We start from the raw sequence: 17,806 nt of genomic DNA, 5'->3' as shown, positions 1-17,806 counted from the left end.
GTAATTATAACGTTTAGCAGGCGGCTGTTGAAATGCGCCGCCAGCATAGCCCACTGCCACACATTTGTCTCGTGCTCGTGTTGCATGTCGTGTCGTGTCGTATGGTCTCTGTGTGTGTGTGTGTGTCTGTGTGTTTGTTGCATGCAGTGTTGTGTAGAGCCGGCTTGGTCGTCCGCCTGCTCGCCCAGATCCTGCGGCAATGCCCTGTTACTGGCGTGGGTCGCTTATTACCACACACACCGATGAGCGCAGCTGTGCCTCCAATGTGATGGTAACGGGCGTTGGGCAACCAACTGGCAACCAACTGGCACAGAAACATACAAAGAAAAAAGGCTTTGATTAATTCGCGCGCTCATATTTGTAGTTGCCAGCACATAATTTGCCAAGCGCAAGCAGTGCCTTGCGCCTTTTTTTCAATTTCTGTTTTTCTCAACCGCAAAAATCGTGATTTGTTCGGTTTGTTTTTGTGGTCAGTTGCAACATCACAACAGCGGCAACAGCGGCAGCAACAATCGCCAACGCCATCAGCAACATCGGACTGCCGCCACTACAGCCATCGTCATCATCAGCTGCCTTCGTTTTACGGGCGGCACGTTTGGCCTGCATTTCCTCTGGCCCAGCCTCACATTCAGATTCCGACTCCGACTCCGACAGAGACTCTCAGCCTTTGCTTTAGCTTTTTAGGCTGGCCTCAGCACAGTCGCAATTGGCGCTCAGATTACACTTGACGTTGATCACCTGTCTTCGTTTTATGGGCCACTGCCGAGAGACCGCCGCACGTTTTATGCCTACCAAAAGTTTTTTAATGCTGCCAAGCGTCCAATAACCCTACGCCCCATTCCCCACATACATACTATATACGAGTAGTTGTGTGTTCGTTTTTATTAATCGCACATGAGCACGTGATTTATGCGCAAACTTAAGTTCTGCATTAAAAACATTTTTATTATTATGATTTTCCTTGCGAAGATTTTCACTTAACTGATAAACTTAACGCTCGGCATCAGCAGCAGCAGCAGCAGCAACAACAATTCTGATATTGATGGCTCACAACTTTTTAAAAGCTGGCCGCACAGAAGTGCCAAGCTATGTGCAACAATTGAAACTTTCAGGCATTCATTTCCTGCCCGAATCTTCTTTAAGCCCGCCACTAGCATTCGAAACATCAGTTAAGAGTATACGATAGAGATGAGGGTTCGCAGACCAGCAATCTATAGTCGAGTGCAGGAGCAGAGTTTCTGTTCGATAGAGTTATAAATTGAAGTTAGCTTGGGGTCATCAAGCCTTGTAAATGATATCACAATTAGTCTATATTCAGTTTATCTTTGACTATTGCACAAGATGCAGACAGTCATGGAAATCGACTAGAAGTAGATTATTCAGAGAACAATGGTGAGGCCTTTGGGCTCGTTGGGCATCGACGTGATAATTCTGGGGTATGTTCTTAGCAATTGTCAATTTGTTTTGCTAAGCCTTCTTTTAAAAGAGATTCAAATTTTTTGATTATTTTACATTAATAGCCAAACGTTATTTATGTTGCAGAACGATAATCTGTAAAGCAATCTGTTGTGATTGCGATACATTTATTTTCCTTCCTTAATACCGCCAAGAATGTATTAAGAAGTAGGAAGTCTAAATCGGACTAAATTTCAGAATGCAGACAATTTTCTTCCATTTAAATAAATTAATAAAATTATCATTCATTTTGCTCATATTCCCTGTTGCAAGAAATTATGTTTTGATAGTCACGAAGTGTAAAAAGTTTATCGAATACGTTCGATGTGTGTTGTAGTTCTTGTTCTCTAGATGCCGTGAGATATAGCGACACTACCAATTACCCGGTTTATCAGAATCTATGATTAGACATATACTATAGTAGCATATGAAGGCAGTTTATTTCTATTTTAATTTTCAAACAAGATTCTCTCATAATTTTGATTTTTCATCGAGAGTTTTTGATTCCTAAATCGGTTAAAACAATCAAGTTTTGTGCTTTTTTAACATTTCTTTTGATTTTTATATAATCACTGTACCACCCCCGTACTCCCACTGTCATCTCTGGTTCACACAACCGTTGGTGGTCATCTAGGCCTTTGAGGAGCATAGAGTTTGTCAGTTGGCTTAATTGCTTTACACCCGCCGCGGGCAAAACAGGCGCAGCTCACTTTGTGCCTATTTTTGATGTCGTTGTTGTACGAGTATTTGTTGTTGTTGCTGCTGTTGTCTATAACCACTACGCCCGTCAGTCTGCCTAATGGCCATGTCTTAAGGCATTTAGTTCATTGGGGCTGCAATTTTTTATCCAGCATTAGTTTTCACCAAGCCTAGCTTCAAGTGGCTGAGTGGAGCTGGTTTTGCATTTAGCAGCAGCAGCTCGTTGGCTACCGTCTGATGCTTGTCCGTTTGTTTGGCTTTTGAGTTAGTTAACAACGTAAGAGGCTACAACGCCCAGAGACGCAGGTTGCGGCACACACACATACACACACACACACACACAAACAGAGAGATACTTAGACACAACTTACAGTTTTGCATGCGCCGCTTGCTGTTTAAACACATTTCTCATGCAATTTTGAAGCTGTGGCATCTCGTGGCGCCACACACACACACACACAAGCATACACACACATAGATAAATATTGTGTTGCCTTTGCTGATTAGCAACAACTTCCACTAGATAGTGGTACTTGTGCTCTTAGTTTAAATATTTGCTTCTCTGCACCGCCGCCATTGAGTTTGTTGCCCAAGTCTTTTGTTTGTCATTTGCGCGTTTTTCCAATAAATTTACATTTTTTATTTTGCTTTTTGTTTTTATCTGCAGGCTGCGATTAGAAAATCGCTCAGTAACTAATCTTTATGCCCGAACGAACGCATAAATTTTCCACATATCGCACAGGCCTCCATGCCCGAACCCCAAACTCAGCCTCAAGTATCAAGTCTTGTCCATGACTTCCTTAGGTGTCTGTGGCTGTGGTCTGCAGTCTGTAGCCTTGTGGGCTTTAAATTTTCGCTCGCCTTATTTTGTACTGATTTGTTTGCTAATATGTTCGCGCTGCCATAAATTAGTTTGATTTTAATGCCGACCGACGGGCACTGGGACGTGGATTGGGACTCGGAGCTGGAGTCCGACTTGGATTGGACTCGGCGCGGCTCCGTCTGCGTGCCTAACTGGACGCCTGCGGCTATATTTGCGTTGTGATTGTTTTTTTTTATGGTTCTGTGGGATTCGCAACGGCCAGCTATGTTTTTATTATTATTTTATTTTTATTTTCGTCCGATTTCTATGCGCCTTTTTAGCTTTAAATTTATTTATATTGTATGTTTGCTGGGCTTATCGCGACGTAAGGAAAATTATGAAGTAATTTCGGGCGCTTATCGCGCTGCGTTCATCGCACATTACAAAACAACATTTACATAATTTTTTGTTTGTTTCTTGCTGTTTCTTCGACTCGGCCAGTTATGTTATTTGTCTTTAGTTGCGAGCGATTTTAATTTGCTGTTGCAAATGAGATTCCCACGGCCCCAATTTCATATATTTTGAGGCTGAGATTCTGTTCAAGCATATTTACCCATTTATTTCATAGGCCTCTTGTAGCACAATTTCGCAGGTAACTTGAATGACTCACCCTCAGATATTTACATTGGCTTCACATAAAGCTTCTTACATACAAACACACATACACACACGCACATTTTGCTAGGTAAACTTTTAATATGTTGAGTCGTTTTCATCTCAAAACACTTAAATTCATTAAAAGATCTAAATAAACCAATAAGTCACGCCACGAGTCGCGTATTGAGTTTCTATTCAAATCCTCCAAAAGTGTCAGCTGAGTGCCACTCGAGTTGAGTCTCGTATTTATTTTTTTCTCTATCTCCCCTCCACATACTTGTATTTGAAGAGGCATTTCAACCTAAAAACGCGCGCCGCAGTCGTGTAGTTAGAAAAAATAACAACAATAACAAAAACAACTCTACCTTGTTGTTTTGATTAAAGTTTTATCGAAATGGGTTTTGGGGCTGAGATCACATCGGCCGGCATCCGAGCCATTAAAGACTGTTGTACATTGCTTGAAAGTAGTCGCTTCAGTTGAAAGTGTTAAACATTGTGATTGAAATTTATATATTTTAAATAAAAGTTTGCAACAATCTACATATATACACATGCATATGTGATATGTAGGTTCCCAGCAATGTTTATAGGCTCCTGTAGACGAATTAAATTATTTGAACTTTAGGCATTAACTGCTGGGCTTAAGCTTTAATTTTTCATATCCCTTGGTTAAACATCTTTGACTCCTGACTGATTTTCGACACCATACCTATGTTACTATATGTGGTAAGAAAAAATTTATTAAATAACTATAGACACTATTCCCAAAACTTATGGTTATAATTGTACAACGAAGATTGTACTTCGTTTTTTTTTCATGGAAAATATTAAATAGATGAATTATTAATAAATAAAGTTAATTGCATGTCATCGAGCTTAGGATAAAATACAGCGAAAAAAAGAGCAGTATACATAAGTCGAATTTTAGTTCATAAAATGGTTTGCTTTAACTGAAAGATGTTTGATAAAGAGTTGGTACCTTCTTTTTCGTTTCGACGCCTATTTCAGTATACAAAACTAAATAAGTATACATATATTCTTGGACTTCATCTCAAAAATAATGTCTCTATAATTTACATTCGGAAAAGAAATAGCTCTAGTAAGCACATAGTGTTTCTTAAAGCTCGTAAGCCATTTAAAAATAGACTCAACACTCCATTGGCCATTGAAATCATGTTGGGAAAGTCAACTAATTCAGTTTTGTAAGGACAATAAGAAAACAATAGCATAACTTGACTATAGCATGTCTAATTCGATTAGGCTGATAAAACAGACAAATTCAACAAAAAACACATTCGACATGCTACATAGACAAACATAGCTGTACAGCCACTACAACACCAACAATAACAACAATGTCTGAATAATGCCGAAAAATGTCAAGTTCAAAAATTTAAAACCGCAATAATTATTTCATTCAATTTCAATTTGAACACAAATGTTTATGTTGATGTTGATGTAGCGTACGAGTTGTAATGCCACAACATGCAGAGCGGTAAGGCAGAATTAGTCATAGGTATACATAGCTGAGGCGGTGGAGAGTTCGAGTCAGCAGAGTCGGGGGGGCTTGGATCTGGTACTGAGTAGGCAGCCGCATTTTTGGTATGCCGACGACATGAGCAGAGCAAAAGTCAGTTAAAAATGTCGTCGTTGTTGTCGTTACAGCAGCAGCAGCAGCAGCAGCCGTAACTGCTGTTGCCGCTCTTGTTGTTGCTGTTGCTGTAGCTTTTGTAGTAGCTGTGGCATCGTCAGCAGCGGAACACAAGTCGTGTGCCATAGCAAAAAATCAAATCATAAAATACATTAAAAAATAGACGAAAAAAGTATATGCTATACGAATAAAGTACATATAGACTGTGAATTGACTTACCATTTTGTACAGCTGCTGTTTGCCGTTTGCTGTTTGCTGTTTTGCTGTCGTCGTGTTGTCATTGTCATAGTTTTTCTATTTGTTTTTGTTCCTGCAAAACATGAAAAAAAAAACAAAAACAACAAATTTACATGAAAAGCAATGCAATTCAATGAAAATGTTAATTTGCAACTGCATGCAACATTGATTGAGCACAGAAGTTGCAAGGCCCGAAGACTCAATCAAGGCCCAATTGCCTTGAGACAGCTCTTAATTATTACATAAAAGTACCAGCTCGCTAAAAATGCACATATTTTAATAACACAACAACTGTCAATACGAATTCAAAAAGGTAATAATGATAGTTAAGCCATCAAACATATTCGATTCTTTAAAGGTTTGCCACCTATATATTTTGTCGAGCATTAAATATATATTTGTGTTGAACACAAAAAAATCTTCAATTGCGTGTTAAAATAAAATCAATATAGTAGAAATTAAAATACTTTGAACCATTAAAGCCCCCTCACTACCTATTCATAGCTCTCGACAACATAGGGCGGTACACTTCTTCCAGTACTTTTTGAACTCTACTTGTTTGTTTTGCGTTTAACTTTATATTTTTATGGACTCGGGAGTAAAATAATGGACAATAATGAACGAAGAAAAAAAAAAAACACAAAACTTCTGCAGCTTACTCTTAAAGATGGCCAAATTATTATTTTTAGTCTGATGTGAGAAATCGTGGCATCCATCTTGCATTTAGCCTCTTTATATGCAAATATTCATGAAAAATATTGAAAGCATGCGTAGATTAAAGTCTCAGTTGAGTCTCACTGAGCACTGTCTTCGGTCCACAATTAAATTCAGCAAACCACTGAGAAATTGTCACTGACAACAGAGCAGATTCATTGTAACACTTTTCGAGCAATTCTTTAGAGTTGGGCGACATTTTTTCCAATTGAAAAGCAATGTTTTATATGCACAGGAAAGTATTTCTTTTCCATTTTGCTTTCAATTCATGCAACCTTTTATTTATTTATTTAAACAAAGTTCTTCAAAATGTAGGGAGCCCATTAGGTGTCACTATGTAGCTTGTTAATTTAGAACTATAAAATGTCAGGTGTTAACAATTTACTTCTCTAACCTAACGTAATTAAAGTTATTTGTAAGTGAATTAAATATTTCTGTAAATAATAAAAACAACATTTTTTCCATTTTTTTGATTGCAGGCGAAAAACCCTACACGTGCCAGTGGCCCGAATGCGAATGGCGTTTCGCTCGCTCCGACGAACTGACGCGACATTATCGCAAACATACTGGCGCCAAACCCTTCAAGTGTATTGTTTGTGAACGCAGCTTTGCGAGAAGCGATCACTTGGCCCTGCATATGAAACGGCATTTGCCGAAGAATAAATGAGTGGCCAATAGGAAAGGCGGACACAGCGTGCGGAAAAATCAACTATACCACAATCCAAAGGACTTTAGTTTAGCTAAAATCAAATTTCAGTAGTTAACATTACTATTACTATACAACTACACAAGAAAAACTTACTACAACTAATCTAACTGTTAGGTCTAATATACATTAAAGGTTTAAATGTTTTCATAGTTCAGCCATGTTGTAGAGCACTTGAAACTTCTCTTACGAGAATCAACCAAGGTTACTTAATAATAACATTTCGTATCGAATACGGTTCTGGTAATCGTGCTTACAATCATACATTTCGCTTATCAGAGATTCCGCTTCACGATAGTTTTAATATAAGTATCTAGATGTCCGGCTTAAAACAGTTTCGAACATCGTTGCACTTTCAATACACAAAGAGAAAAAGAACAATACAAAACTAAGATCTAGCCTTGGTCTAACTACAATTTGAGAGCCTTTGAGTTTTTACCAACATTTAAGAGAGCCCTTAGTTTTAGAGATCTCATGAGGCCGTATACCAAAATCAAACGGCAATACCTCAAGAATGGGCTCTATTGGCACTCGACGGGCAAACGAATTCACGTGTTTTCCTATTAATGTGAAGCCTTTATTAGAACTAAAACTCAATATGAATATCTAAGTTAAACAAATTACCACCTGCTATAAACAAATGACTACTTAAAACTATACATAAAGCTATCTCTAAGATTCTCTGCAAGCCTCTACTTCGACGGTTAAGTAAAAAAACAAATTCATCTGCACACATACAATTTTGTTTATTTCGAATTATTTTAAGTATGACTTGTAAGAAGCTTGCTCCCACAATTGTGAAAGTTGTGTATTAAAATAGTTAATCGTTATTTAAATAGAATTCCATGCCTTTCTACTAAGAATTTCGGGAAACAATACACTGGAGTGATGTCCACAGTGTCGGATTCTTAACACATCCTAGGATTGCATTCAACATTCTGTCTGCAGCTTATAATAAGTCTGTGTGTATGTTTATGTATATTATTTGTATGAATGATTTGAAATGTAAATTTTTGTATCCTCTCCCCATTTCTTCTCTATATGTATGTACCATATGTCTATGACTCAATCGTATAAACTACTTAGGTTTTCTTAAATAGACATACTCGTAGTGTAAATGTATCGTTTCTGAACACCAAAAACCTGCTGAATAAGTCAGCAACATTGTGCAAAAAATATATAAATATATTAAAACATAGAAATATTTTTAAAAACGTGTGTTCGTATTTGCTTTGCAGAATTTTTCAATAGCTAGCTAATTTGCGTTAGCCCCCACCGTATTCTCTTCATGCTCTGACTGGATTGGCTTCGCATATAGATCTGTCCAGGCACGCGCATTTCTATCGTGCTGGGCCCGATCCTTTTTGTATAGCATAGCTATGGTGATCTCCAAAGGATCATTTGGATTTGCATCCGAAAGCAGCGATATAATTGACAAAAGCACTTTGGCTACAGTTAGAGCCGGGGACCATTGAGAGTCGAGAATGTCCAAGCAGATATAACCCATTACGCTGATATTACAATGATATACTTTGTTGAGGAAGATTATGTGCGGTGGGTTGAACGGGTAATCGGGTGGGAACTGTATATCCAGACGGAATACGCCTCTATCGTACGGAGTTCCCTGCGGCCCAATAATTGTTGCCTTCCAATGGAACAGATTGTTCTCGTCTGCCTCGACGCTGCAGTTGTCTGGCGGTTCCCGCATAAAGTCCACCAATTCCCGACGCAGACGGCGCAAGGCCAAATCGCGACTATTCGCATCGGCAGAGGCAGACAAGAAATTGCGTTGCAAGTACGCGGTTACTCCACGAACTGCAGCGCTGGCACTGCCCGTCAAGGAACGCTGAATCGCCTCCTCCATGAAACTTGCACGGGTACGAGCCGAGATGTTACGTGGCTCTCTAGCAGCTTCAATCGCTTCATTACGGCCACTACGAAGGAAAGTGTTGCTGGCTCTCTGACGCAATTGACCGAAGAAGCTCCCAAAGGAGCGAAATCCATCGGCATTGCCCTCACGCCCAGAAGCATCTGCTGCTGTCAGGACAGCGACCATGCGTTGGATGTTCCGGCGACTATTGCCTGATTGGGGCCTTCCAATGATGCCAGCAGTTACAGCTGCTATGGCTTCCTCCTGCGAAACGCTCGATTCTATAGTCACTTCCACATTCTGCTGTATGATGGGGTTACGACGTGGACGTCCTCGTGGGCGGGGTCGAGGTCGGTGAAGGGGACGAGAAACACTTCCGTTGTTGTTCACTGGATTGTGTGCCACAGTCGTGGTCGCCAATTCACGGCGAAGACGTATGCGCTCGCTCCTTCTTACAGCCGGCATTTCGAGCTCTACACAAACATATTGTAAGCAAGCATATTCCCAAGAAGATAAACATTTGCCACTCACCTTTGTTGATGTACTAGTTTTCAATATTCTTCGCGTATGATATTATGTTTTTGGTTAGGTTGATTAAACTCGGAAAGTTTTTCTATTTTCTGTACTACGGCAAGTGAACCGCACGATGTCAGATGATTTCACAAATGAATTGGCAGCGAAGGCTAGTCGAACGTAACCTAATTCCAAAGCCTGCTATATTTCCAATAAAATTCACTTTAACTACGCCGGAGTTGCCAGAAGCGCTAATAAAAAAACCTTATTGAATTGCAGGCCTGCAATCGATAACAATTAGCCAATCAGGGCTGAACGGGGTCTATTGGTTTTCCTATTAATCTGAAGCCTTAATTAGAACTAAAACTCCATTTGAATATGTAAGTTAAACAAATTAACACCTGCTACACAAAAAACTAGATCTAAGATTCTCTGCATTAGACGGCCAAGTAAAAAAACGAATTCATCTTATTTCATGAATTCATTTTATTTCGAAATATTTTAAGTACGATTTGTAATTAACTTACTCCCACAATTGTGAAAGTTGTGTATTCGAAATTTTTAAGTACGATTTGTAATTAACTTACTCCCACAATTGTGAAAGTTGTGTATTAAAGCAGTTAATCATTTAAAAAAATAGAATTCCATGCCTTTCTACTAAGAATTTCGGGAAACAATACACTGAAGTGATGTCCACAGTGGCGGATTTTTAGCTCATCCCACTATGGTTTTTTCTCCCCTTTTTTTGGTGTAAATTCTAAATATTAAGATATTTACCCCAAATTTATTGTGTACACATGTTTTGGTCCACCAAGAGAACGTACTAAGTACTTCAGTTTGGGCCACTAATTCATATAGCTGCCATATAACCGATATGGTTGACTTCCACTGACTCTATCCTATTATTTTCTCTTATGCACTATATTTTTATTTTCGAAAATAAAGAATTGGATCATTTATAGTTGTATATTTTGTTGCATTTATTACGATAATATTTTTAACATAATTTTTAAATCATTTCAGCTATGCTACTTAGCGCACTGAAATTTAATTTTCTTCTAATTCAAAATACTCTTCTGCCAAAACAATATCGTCAAGTCCAAGCTCATTTTGTCTGGGATTATCGTCATCTGACGAATCATGTGGGGCTTCCTTATCAATGCTTATATTCTTGTATATAGGTGGTGACTGCAAGAGGGCGACTACTTATTTTGCTACTTTGTCGCTCTTACAGACAGAGACTGGACAAGAGGGGATCAGAACTATCCATGACCCAATTAAACATATCTGGAATATTTGCTAGTCGACTACATTTTTTTGCATGGAACCTTCTCTCGCTAACAGTTTTTGATGCTCAAAGTTTCTTGAAAAAAATCATAATTTTTCAGGTTTCAGGCAAAACCAGGCAACAAAAAATTAGATCATCATTAAGAAGATACTTTAATGAATAATATTGAATTCGCAGTTACGACAATCCACCTAATTTTACTCCACGACATAAAACTACTTTGAGGTTAAAACAGCACATAACAAAAACACATGAGACAAAGGACAAAGGAACACATTCAAACACAATTATATTAAACATACTTTGAATATTATTTTCCATGTTTCACTTTAATTGTTTAAGTCAAATATGCTTTTTTTTTTAGGGAGAAATTTTTTGAACAAACAACACCAGATTTTCAGTAAAACAACAGCCGACTTTCAGGGCCTTGCAAAACTTGTAGGGCTGCACTAAATGATTAAAATTGTGTTTTCTATGACAGTTGGAGTATACTCTTGTAGAAAAAAATATTTTTTTCCTACAAATCATGACTTTTTTTTCAAAAAAAAAAGATGGTAAAAACCATAGTGCATCCTAGGATTGCATTAATGATTCTGTCTGCAGCTAATAATAAGTTTGTGTGCATGTTCATGTATTTTACACAGGCCTACACAAAAAATGTTCTTTTTGGTGCAGCTGTGTTTGTATCTGTAATCTGTGAGGTAGGTAGTATGTATTATATTGCCGTTAATCAATATCAGCTGACAGTTCTGGTTCACCTACTGGTCCCATTTTAACTCTTTTGCGGTCCGATTTAAAAACAGACATGTCCAGCGGCTGTCTGCACACATTAACACCCTGGCCATAAACCTAGTGGACAAAAGTCAGCACCTCACGCATCTCAAGAGAACCAATCCCCTCAACTTCCCCTTTCGCACTCATTAGCTAGAGTGGCCTGGCATATCTCAGCGACCTAGCATAAGCACGTCACAACCATCATGGCAGCATGCATGATTGAACAAATCCGATGCTACCATATAATTTAATAATTGTTCTCCTTAGGACAGATTTTAAATAAAGAGTAGATTAAAAAAATTTATTATGGCAAGTAAGTTGAGATGTTGTACCAACGATCCTAATATGTTTTATTACATTTGTGGTGAATACATATGGTAAGGTCAGCGAAAAACGATTACCAACACTGTAATTCGCTTGTATTTTGCTTACTTTGGTATTAAAATTCGCAACCAAGATAAAGTGTGGGTGCCCATAGTGTTCCTAATATACGCATTGAACATTTGTGGCAATAGGAAAATTTTGGTTAATTTGGTATTAAAATTCGCAACCAAGATAAAATGTGGGTGTTTCTAAAATATGCATTGAACATTTGCGGCCAGTGTTATTTGTATGAATGATTTGAAGTGTAAATTTATGTATCCTCTCCCCATTTCTTCTCTATATGTATGTACCATATGTCTATGACTCAATCGTATAAACTACTTAGGTTTTCATAAATAGACATACTCGTAGTGTAAATGTATCGTTTCTGAGCACCAAAAGCCTGCTGAATAAGTCAGCATCATTGTGCAAAAAATATATAAATATATTAAAACATAGAAATATTTTTTGCTTTGCAGAATTTTTCAAAAGCTAGCTAATTTGCGTTAGCCCCCACCGTATTCTCTTCATGCTCTGACTGTATTGGCTTCGCATAGAGATCTGTCCAGGCACGTGCATTCCTGTCGTGCTGGGCCCGATCATTTTTGTACAGTGTGGCTATGGTGCTCTCCAAAGGATCATTTGGATTTGCATCCGAAAGCAGCGATATAATCGACAAAAGCACTTTGGCCACAGTTAGAGTCGGGGACCATTGCAAGTTGAGAATGTCCAAGCAAATATAACCCATTACGCTGATATTACAATGATATATCTTGTTGAGGAAGAATATGTGCGGTGGGTTGAACGGGTAATCGGGTGGGAACTGTATATCCAGACGGAATACGCCTCTATCGTACGGAGTTCCCTGCGGCCCAATAATTGTTGCCTTCCAATGGAACAGATTGTTCTCGTCTGCCTCGACGCTGCAGTTGTCTGGCGGTTCCCGCATAAAGTCCACCAATTCCCGACGCAGACGGCGCAATGCCAAATCTCGATATTCCGCATCGGTTGAGACGGACAAGCTGGCGAAATTGCGCTGCAAAAACGCGGTTACCCCACGAACTGCGGCGCTGGCACTGCCCGTCAAGGAACGCTGATTCACCACCTCTGTGGAACTTGCACGGGTACGAGCCGAGATGTTACGTGGCTCTCTAGCAGCTTCAATCACTTCATTACGGCCACTACGACGGAAAGTGTTGCTGGCTCTCTGACGCAAATGACCGAAGAAGCTCCCAAAGGCACGAAATCCATCGGCATTGCCCTCACGCCGAGAAGCATCTGCTGCTGTCAGGACAGCGACCATGCGTTGGATGTTCCGGCGACTATTGCCTGATTGGGGCCTTCCAATGATGCCAGCAGTTACAGCTGCTATGGCTTCCTCCTGCGAAACGCTCGATTCTATAGTCACTTCCACATTCTGCTGTATGATGGGGTTACGACGTGGACGTCCTCGTGGGCGGGGTCGAGGTCGGTGAAGGGGACGAGAAACACTTCCGTTGTTGTTCACTGGATTGTGTGCCACAGTCGTGGTCGCCAATTCACGGCGAAGACGTATGCGCTCGCTCCTTCTTACAGCCGGCATTTCGAGCTCTACACAAACATATTGTAAGCAAGCATATTCCCAAGAAGATAAACATTTGCCACTCACCTTTGTTGATGTACTAGTTTTCAATATTCTTCGCGTATGATATTATGTTTTTGGTTACGTTGATTTAACTCGGAAAGTTTTTCTATTTTCTTTTCTACGGCAAGGGAACCGCACGATGTCGGATAATTTCACAAATGAATTGACAGCAAAGACTAGTCGGACGTAACCTAATTCAAAAGCCTGCTACATTCTTCACAATATGTTACTAATAAGTTTTTTGTAACTGCGCCAGTGTTGCAAGAAACGCTGACACAAAAAACCTTATTGCCAATCAGGGCTGATTTACATCAAGAAAAAAGCCAGGAAACTCTTCAACGCAGCCAGATCCCAAGGGGGAGAACAAAAGTGGTGTGCATACAAGCAGAGCCTGCCAGAGTATAAGAAAATACTCAGACAGGCAAAACGATCCTCTTTGCCAAACTTTTGCTCCGATATTGAGAACACCTCCCATGCCGCAAGGTTAAGGAAGTAATCTCAAAAACTCAACGCAACGTTGGGATACCTTCAGAAGCCAGACAAGACTTGGACGATCTCAAGTGAGGAGTCACTTAGCTGCTTCTAGGTACCCACTTTCCCACCTCCACAAACATAAGATTTACCAGAAATACGCCAAGCGATGGTCCACCTCACACGCTGCCTGATCGTTTATTGGAGAATATTATCAGCTGGGCAATAAAAAGCTTCAAGACCCATTAATCAGCAGGGCCGGACATTATTCCAGCACAGCTACTTCACGCAGGAAATACTGCCATCACAAAATCCTTCTTACAAGGAGTATCCCAGAAGCTTGGCTCAGATCAAGAGTGATATTCATACCCAAAGCGGATGAAGCCTCGCATACCACCCCTAAAGATTTCAGACCTATTAGTCTCTAATCTTTCCTAGTAAGATGTTTGAGAGTCATTCAGCCCTCCATTTAAGAAGGAAGATCCCGCTCTCAGAGCTTCCAACCTCCCAACATGCCTACTCTAAAGGCAGATCTACAGAAACAGCATTCCATGCTGTTACTTGGAGTATTTAAAAGGATCTCAATACAGCTGTACACCCTTACCGCCTTCTTAGACATAGAAGGTGTCTTCAATAATGTGCCCTAAACGCCTTCACAAGCTCACTTACAAACCTGGGTGTGGACGACTCCATTGTGGAACTGGTAAGACAGCTTCTCACCAGGCGGTCTACCAGATCCACACTGGGGCTGTCTAGATATGTAAGTAGCGGGACGCCTCAGGGCGGCGTCCTCTCACCCTTCCTATAGAATGTGGTAGTCAATACACTCCTACGATACTTGGATGGAAACTCTGTGCGAACGCATGACCGATGCACTAAGCACACTGGCTACTTGGGCTAAGTGTGAACCCCAGGAAAACAGAGATGGTACTATTTACGAGGAAATACAAAATTCCACTTTTTTGTCCCCCATTACTGAATAGGGTACCACTATCCTTCAGCAGCTTAGCCAAATATCTAGGTTTGATACTAGATAGGATGCTGGACTGGAACCTGAATATTGAAGACAGAGTGAGGAAAGCACTCTACACCTGCAGGACCATTGGACTGAAATGGGCATGGCTCCCTATGTGATCCATTGGCAATATACTGCAATTATCAGACCCATACTCTTATATGGAGTCAAAAAATTCGTCTCTTCAGAGACTAAAAAAAGTTCAACGGCAGGCTGAACTAACGATTTCGGGTGCACTTCGCACCACTCCCAGCGACACACTAGATGCGATTCTGGGAATACTCCCAATAGACTTCATGATGAAAATGAACGCCACGCTGGCGGCCATGTGCATGAGAGAGACCAGCCAATGGTCAGATGAATGTTTTGGTCACGTCAAAATCCTGAGAGGAAACGACGTAATCCCCTCAGTCACTGACAATTGTACCCCAAAGGAATACCTCCATGGGCTCTAGTGTTTTACTATTAATTTGAAGCATTAATTAGAACTAAAACTCCATTTGAATATGTAATATGTAAATTACCACCTGCTATAAACAAATGACTACTTAAAGCTATACAAAAAACAAAAAACTATCTCTAAGATTCTCTGCAAGCCTCTACTTCGACGGCCAAGTAAAAAAACCAAATTCATCGGCACACATACAATTTTGTTTATTTCGAAATATTTCAAGCATGAATTGTAAGATTGCTCCCACAATTGTGAAAGTTGTGTATTAAAGTAGTTAATCGTTATTTATATATTATTCCATGCCTTTCTAGCAAGAATTTTGGGAAACAATACACTGGAAAGGTTGCCATATTATCAACATCCTAGGATTGCATTCAACATTCTGACTGCAGCTTATAATAAGTCTGTGTGTATGTTTATGTATATTATTTCTATGAATGATTTGAAATGTAAATTTATGTATCCTCTCCCCATTTCTTCTCTATATGTATGTACCATATGTCTATGACTCAATCGTATAAACTACTTAGGTTTTCATAAATAGACATACTCGTAGTGTAAATGTATCGTTTCTGAACACCAAAAACCTGCTGAATAAGTCAGCAACATTGTGCAAAAAATATATAAATATATTAAAACATAGAAATATTTTTTGCTTTGCAGAATTTTTCAAAAGCTAGCTAATTTGCGTTAGCCCCCACCGTATTCTCTTCATGCTCTGACTGTATTGGCTTCGCATAGAGATCTGTCCAGGCACGCGCATTCCTGTCGTGCTGGGCACGATCATTTTTGTACAGCGTGGCTATGGTGCTCTCCAAAGGATCATTTGGATTTGCATCCGAAAGCAGCGATATAATCGACAAAAGCACTTTGGCCACAGTTAGAGTCGGGGACCATTGCAAGTTGAGAATGTCCAAGCAAATATAACCCATTACGCTGATATTACAATGATATATCTTGTTGAGGAAGAATATGTGCGGTGGGTTGAACGGGTAATCGGGTGGGAACTGTATATCCAGACGGAATACGCCTCTATCGTACGGAGTTCCCTGCGGCCCAATAATTGTTGCCTTCCAATGGAACAGATTGTTCTCGTCTGCCTCGACGCTGCAGTTGTCTGGCGGTTCCCGCATAAAGTCCACCAATTCCCGACGCAGACGGCGCAAAGCCAAATCTCGATAATTCGCATCGGTAGAGGCGGAGAAGCTGGCGAAATTGCGCTGCAAAAACGCGGTTACTCCACGAACTGCGGCGCTGGCACTGCCCGTCAAGGAACGCTGATTCGCCACCTCCGTGGAGCTTGCACGGGTCCGAGCCGAGGTGTTACGTGACTCTCCAGCAGCTTCAATCGCTTCGATGCGGCCACTACGACGGAAAGGGTTGCTGGCTCTCTGGCGCAATTGACCGATAAAGCTCCCAAAGGCACGAAATCCGTCGGAATTGCCCTCACGCCGAGAAGCATCTGCTGCTGTCAGGACAGCGACCATGCGTTGGATGTTCCGGCGACTATTGCCTGATTGGGGCCTTCCAATGATGCCAGCAGTTACAGCTGCTATGGCTTCCTCCTGCGAAACGCTCGATTCTATAGTCACTTCCACATTCTGCTGTATGATGGGGTTACGACGTGGACGTCCTCGTGGGCGGGGTCGAGGTCGGTGAAGGGGACGAGAAACACTTCCGTTGTTGTTCACTGGATTGTGTGCCACAGTCGTGGTCGCCAATTCACGGCGAAGACGTATGCGCTCGCTCCTTCTTACAGCCGGCATTTCGAGCTCTACACAAACATATTGTAAGCAAGCATATTCCCAAGAAGATAAACATTTGCCACTCACCTTTGTTGATGTACTAGTTTTCAATATTCTTCGCGTATGATATTATGTTTTTGGTTAGGTTGATTTAACTCGGAAAGTTTTTCTATTTTCTGTTCTACGGCAAGTGAACCGCACGATGTCAGATAATTTCACAAATGAATTGACAGCAAAGGCTAGTCGGTAGTAATCTAATTCCAAAGCTTGCTGCGTTCTTCACAGTCAGTTTTCAATCAATTTCAATTTACGCCAGTGTTGCAAGATACGCCGATAAAAGAAAACCTTTTTAAATCACTTGCGTGCAATCGATAACAATAAGCTATCAGGGCTGACTAACTGATGCCTGCCCGAGTAAGTAATAAGAAAGCAATACAATATACAATATATTATTTAATTTCTTTTATCATACTTGCAGTAAAAAACAAGAGGGATTGGCAGACCCCATACAATGTGTACAAAGTTTGCCTGATTCTCTCTTGTTGTTTTTGTCCTTCTTTCCACAGAACTTCTTAATATTGTTCACAATTCCCAATCTACATAACTACAGGTAAAAATACATTGACAAATTAATATGTTATTACAAGGAAATGGTATTTGTTAAACGATTATAGGATAGAGCTACGTCCCATTACACTGCCGCAGCGCCTTCGTTAACTTTTTTTTAATAACTTTAGTTATTTCTTTGACAAATATCTCAATCAAAAACAG

General features: G+C 40.2%; 1 protein-coding gene and 3 pseudogenes across 1 annotated transcript in view; 1 reads left to right on the top strand and 3 right to left on the bottom strand.

The window, feature by feature from the left end:
• Positions 1 to 7,175, top strand: part of LOC115632970 (dendritic arbor reduction protein 1) — a 47,434-nt gene extending 40,259 nt beyond the window's left edge. Inside the window, exon 6 of the mRNA XM_030530271.1 lies at positions 6,695 to 7,175. Coding sequence (XP_030386131.1) covers positions 6,695 to 6,882 — 188 coding nt within the window. The 3' untranslated portion in view covers positions 6,883 to 7,175. The remainder of the gene's footprint in view (positions 1 to 6,694) is intronic.
• Positions 7,176 to 7,648: 473 nt separating this feature from the next.
• On the bottom strand, positions 7,649 to 9,459 carry LOC115632194 (annotated as a pseudogene).
• A 2,694-nt stretch (positions 9,460 to 12,153) lies between these two features.
• LOC115632312 lies at positions 12,154 to 13,499 on the bottom strand (annotated as a pseudogene).
• Positions 13,500 to 15,468: 1,969 nt separating this feature from the next.
• Positions 15,469 to 17,257, bottom strand: LOC115632264 (annotated as a pseudogene).
• Between the last annotated feature and the right edge of the window lie 549 nt (positions 17,258 to 17,806).

The sequence above is a fragment of the Scaptodrosophila lebanonensis genome, unplaced genomic scaffold, assembly GCF_003285725.1.
Source record: "Scaptodrosophila lebanonensis strain 11010-0011.00,11010-0021.00 unplaced genomic scaffold, SlebRS2 tig00001415-arrow-pilon, whole genome shotgun sequence".
In the NCBI taxonomy this organism is placed as follows: domain Eukaryota; kingdom Metazoa; phylum Arthropoda; class Insecta; order Diptera; family Drosophilidae; genus Scaptodrosophila; species Scaptodrosophila lebanonensis.
Note: the sequence above shows the minus strand (reverse complement) of the source record. Positions and strands in the feature narration are given on the sequence as shown.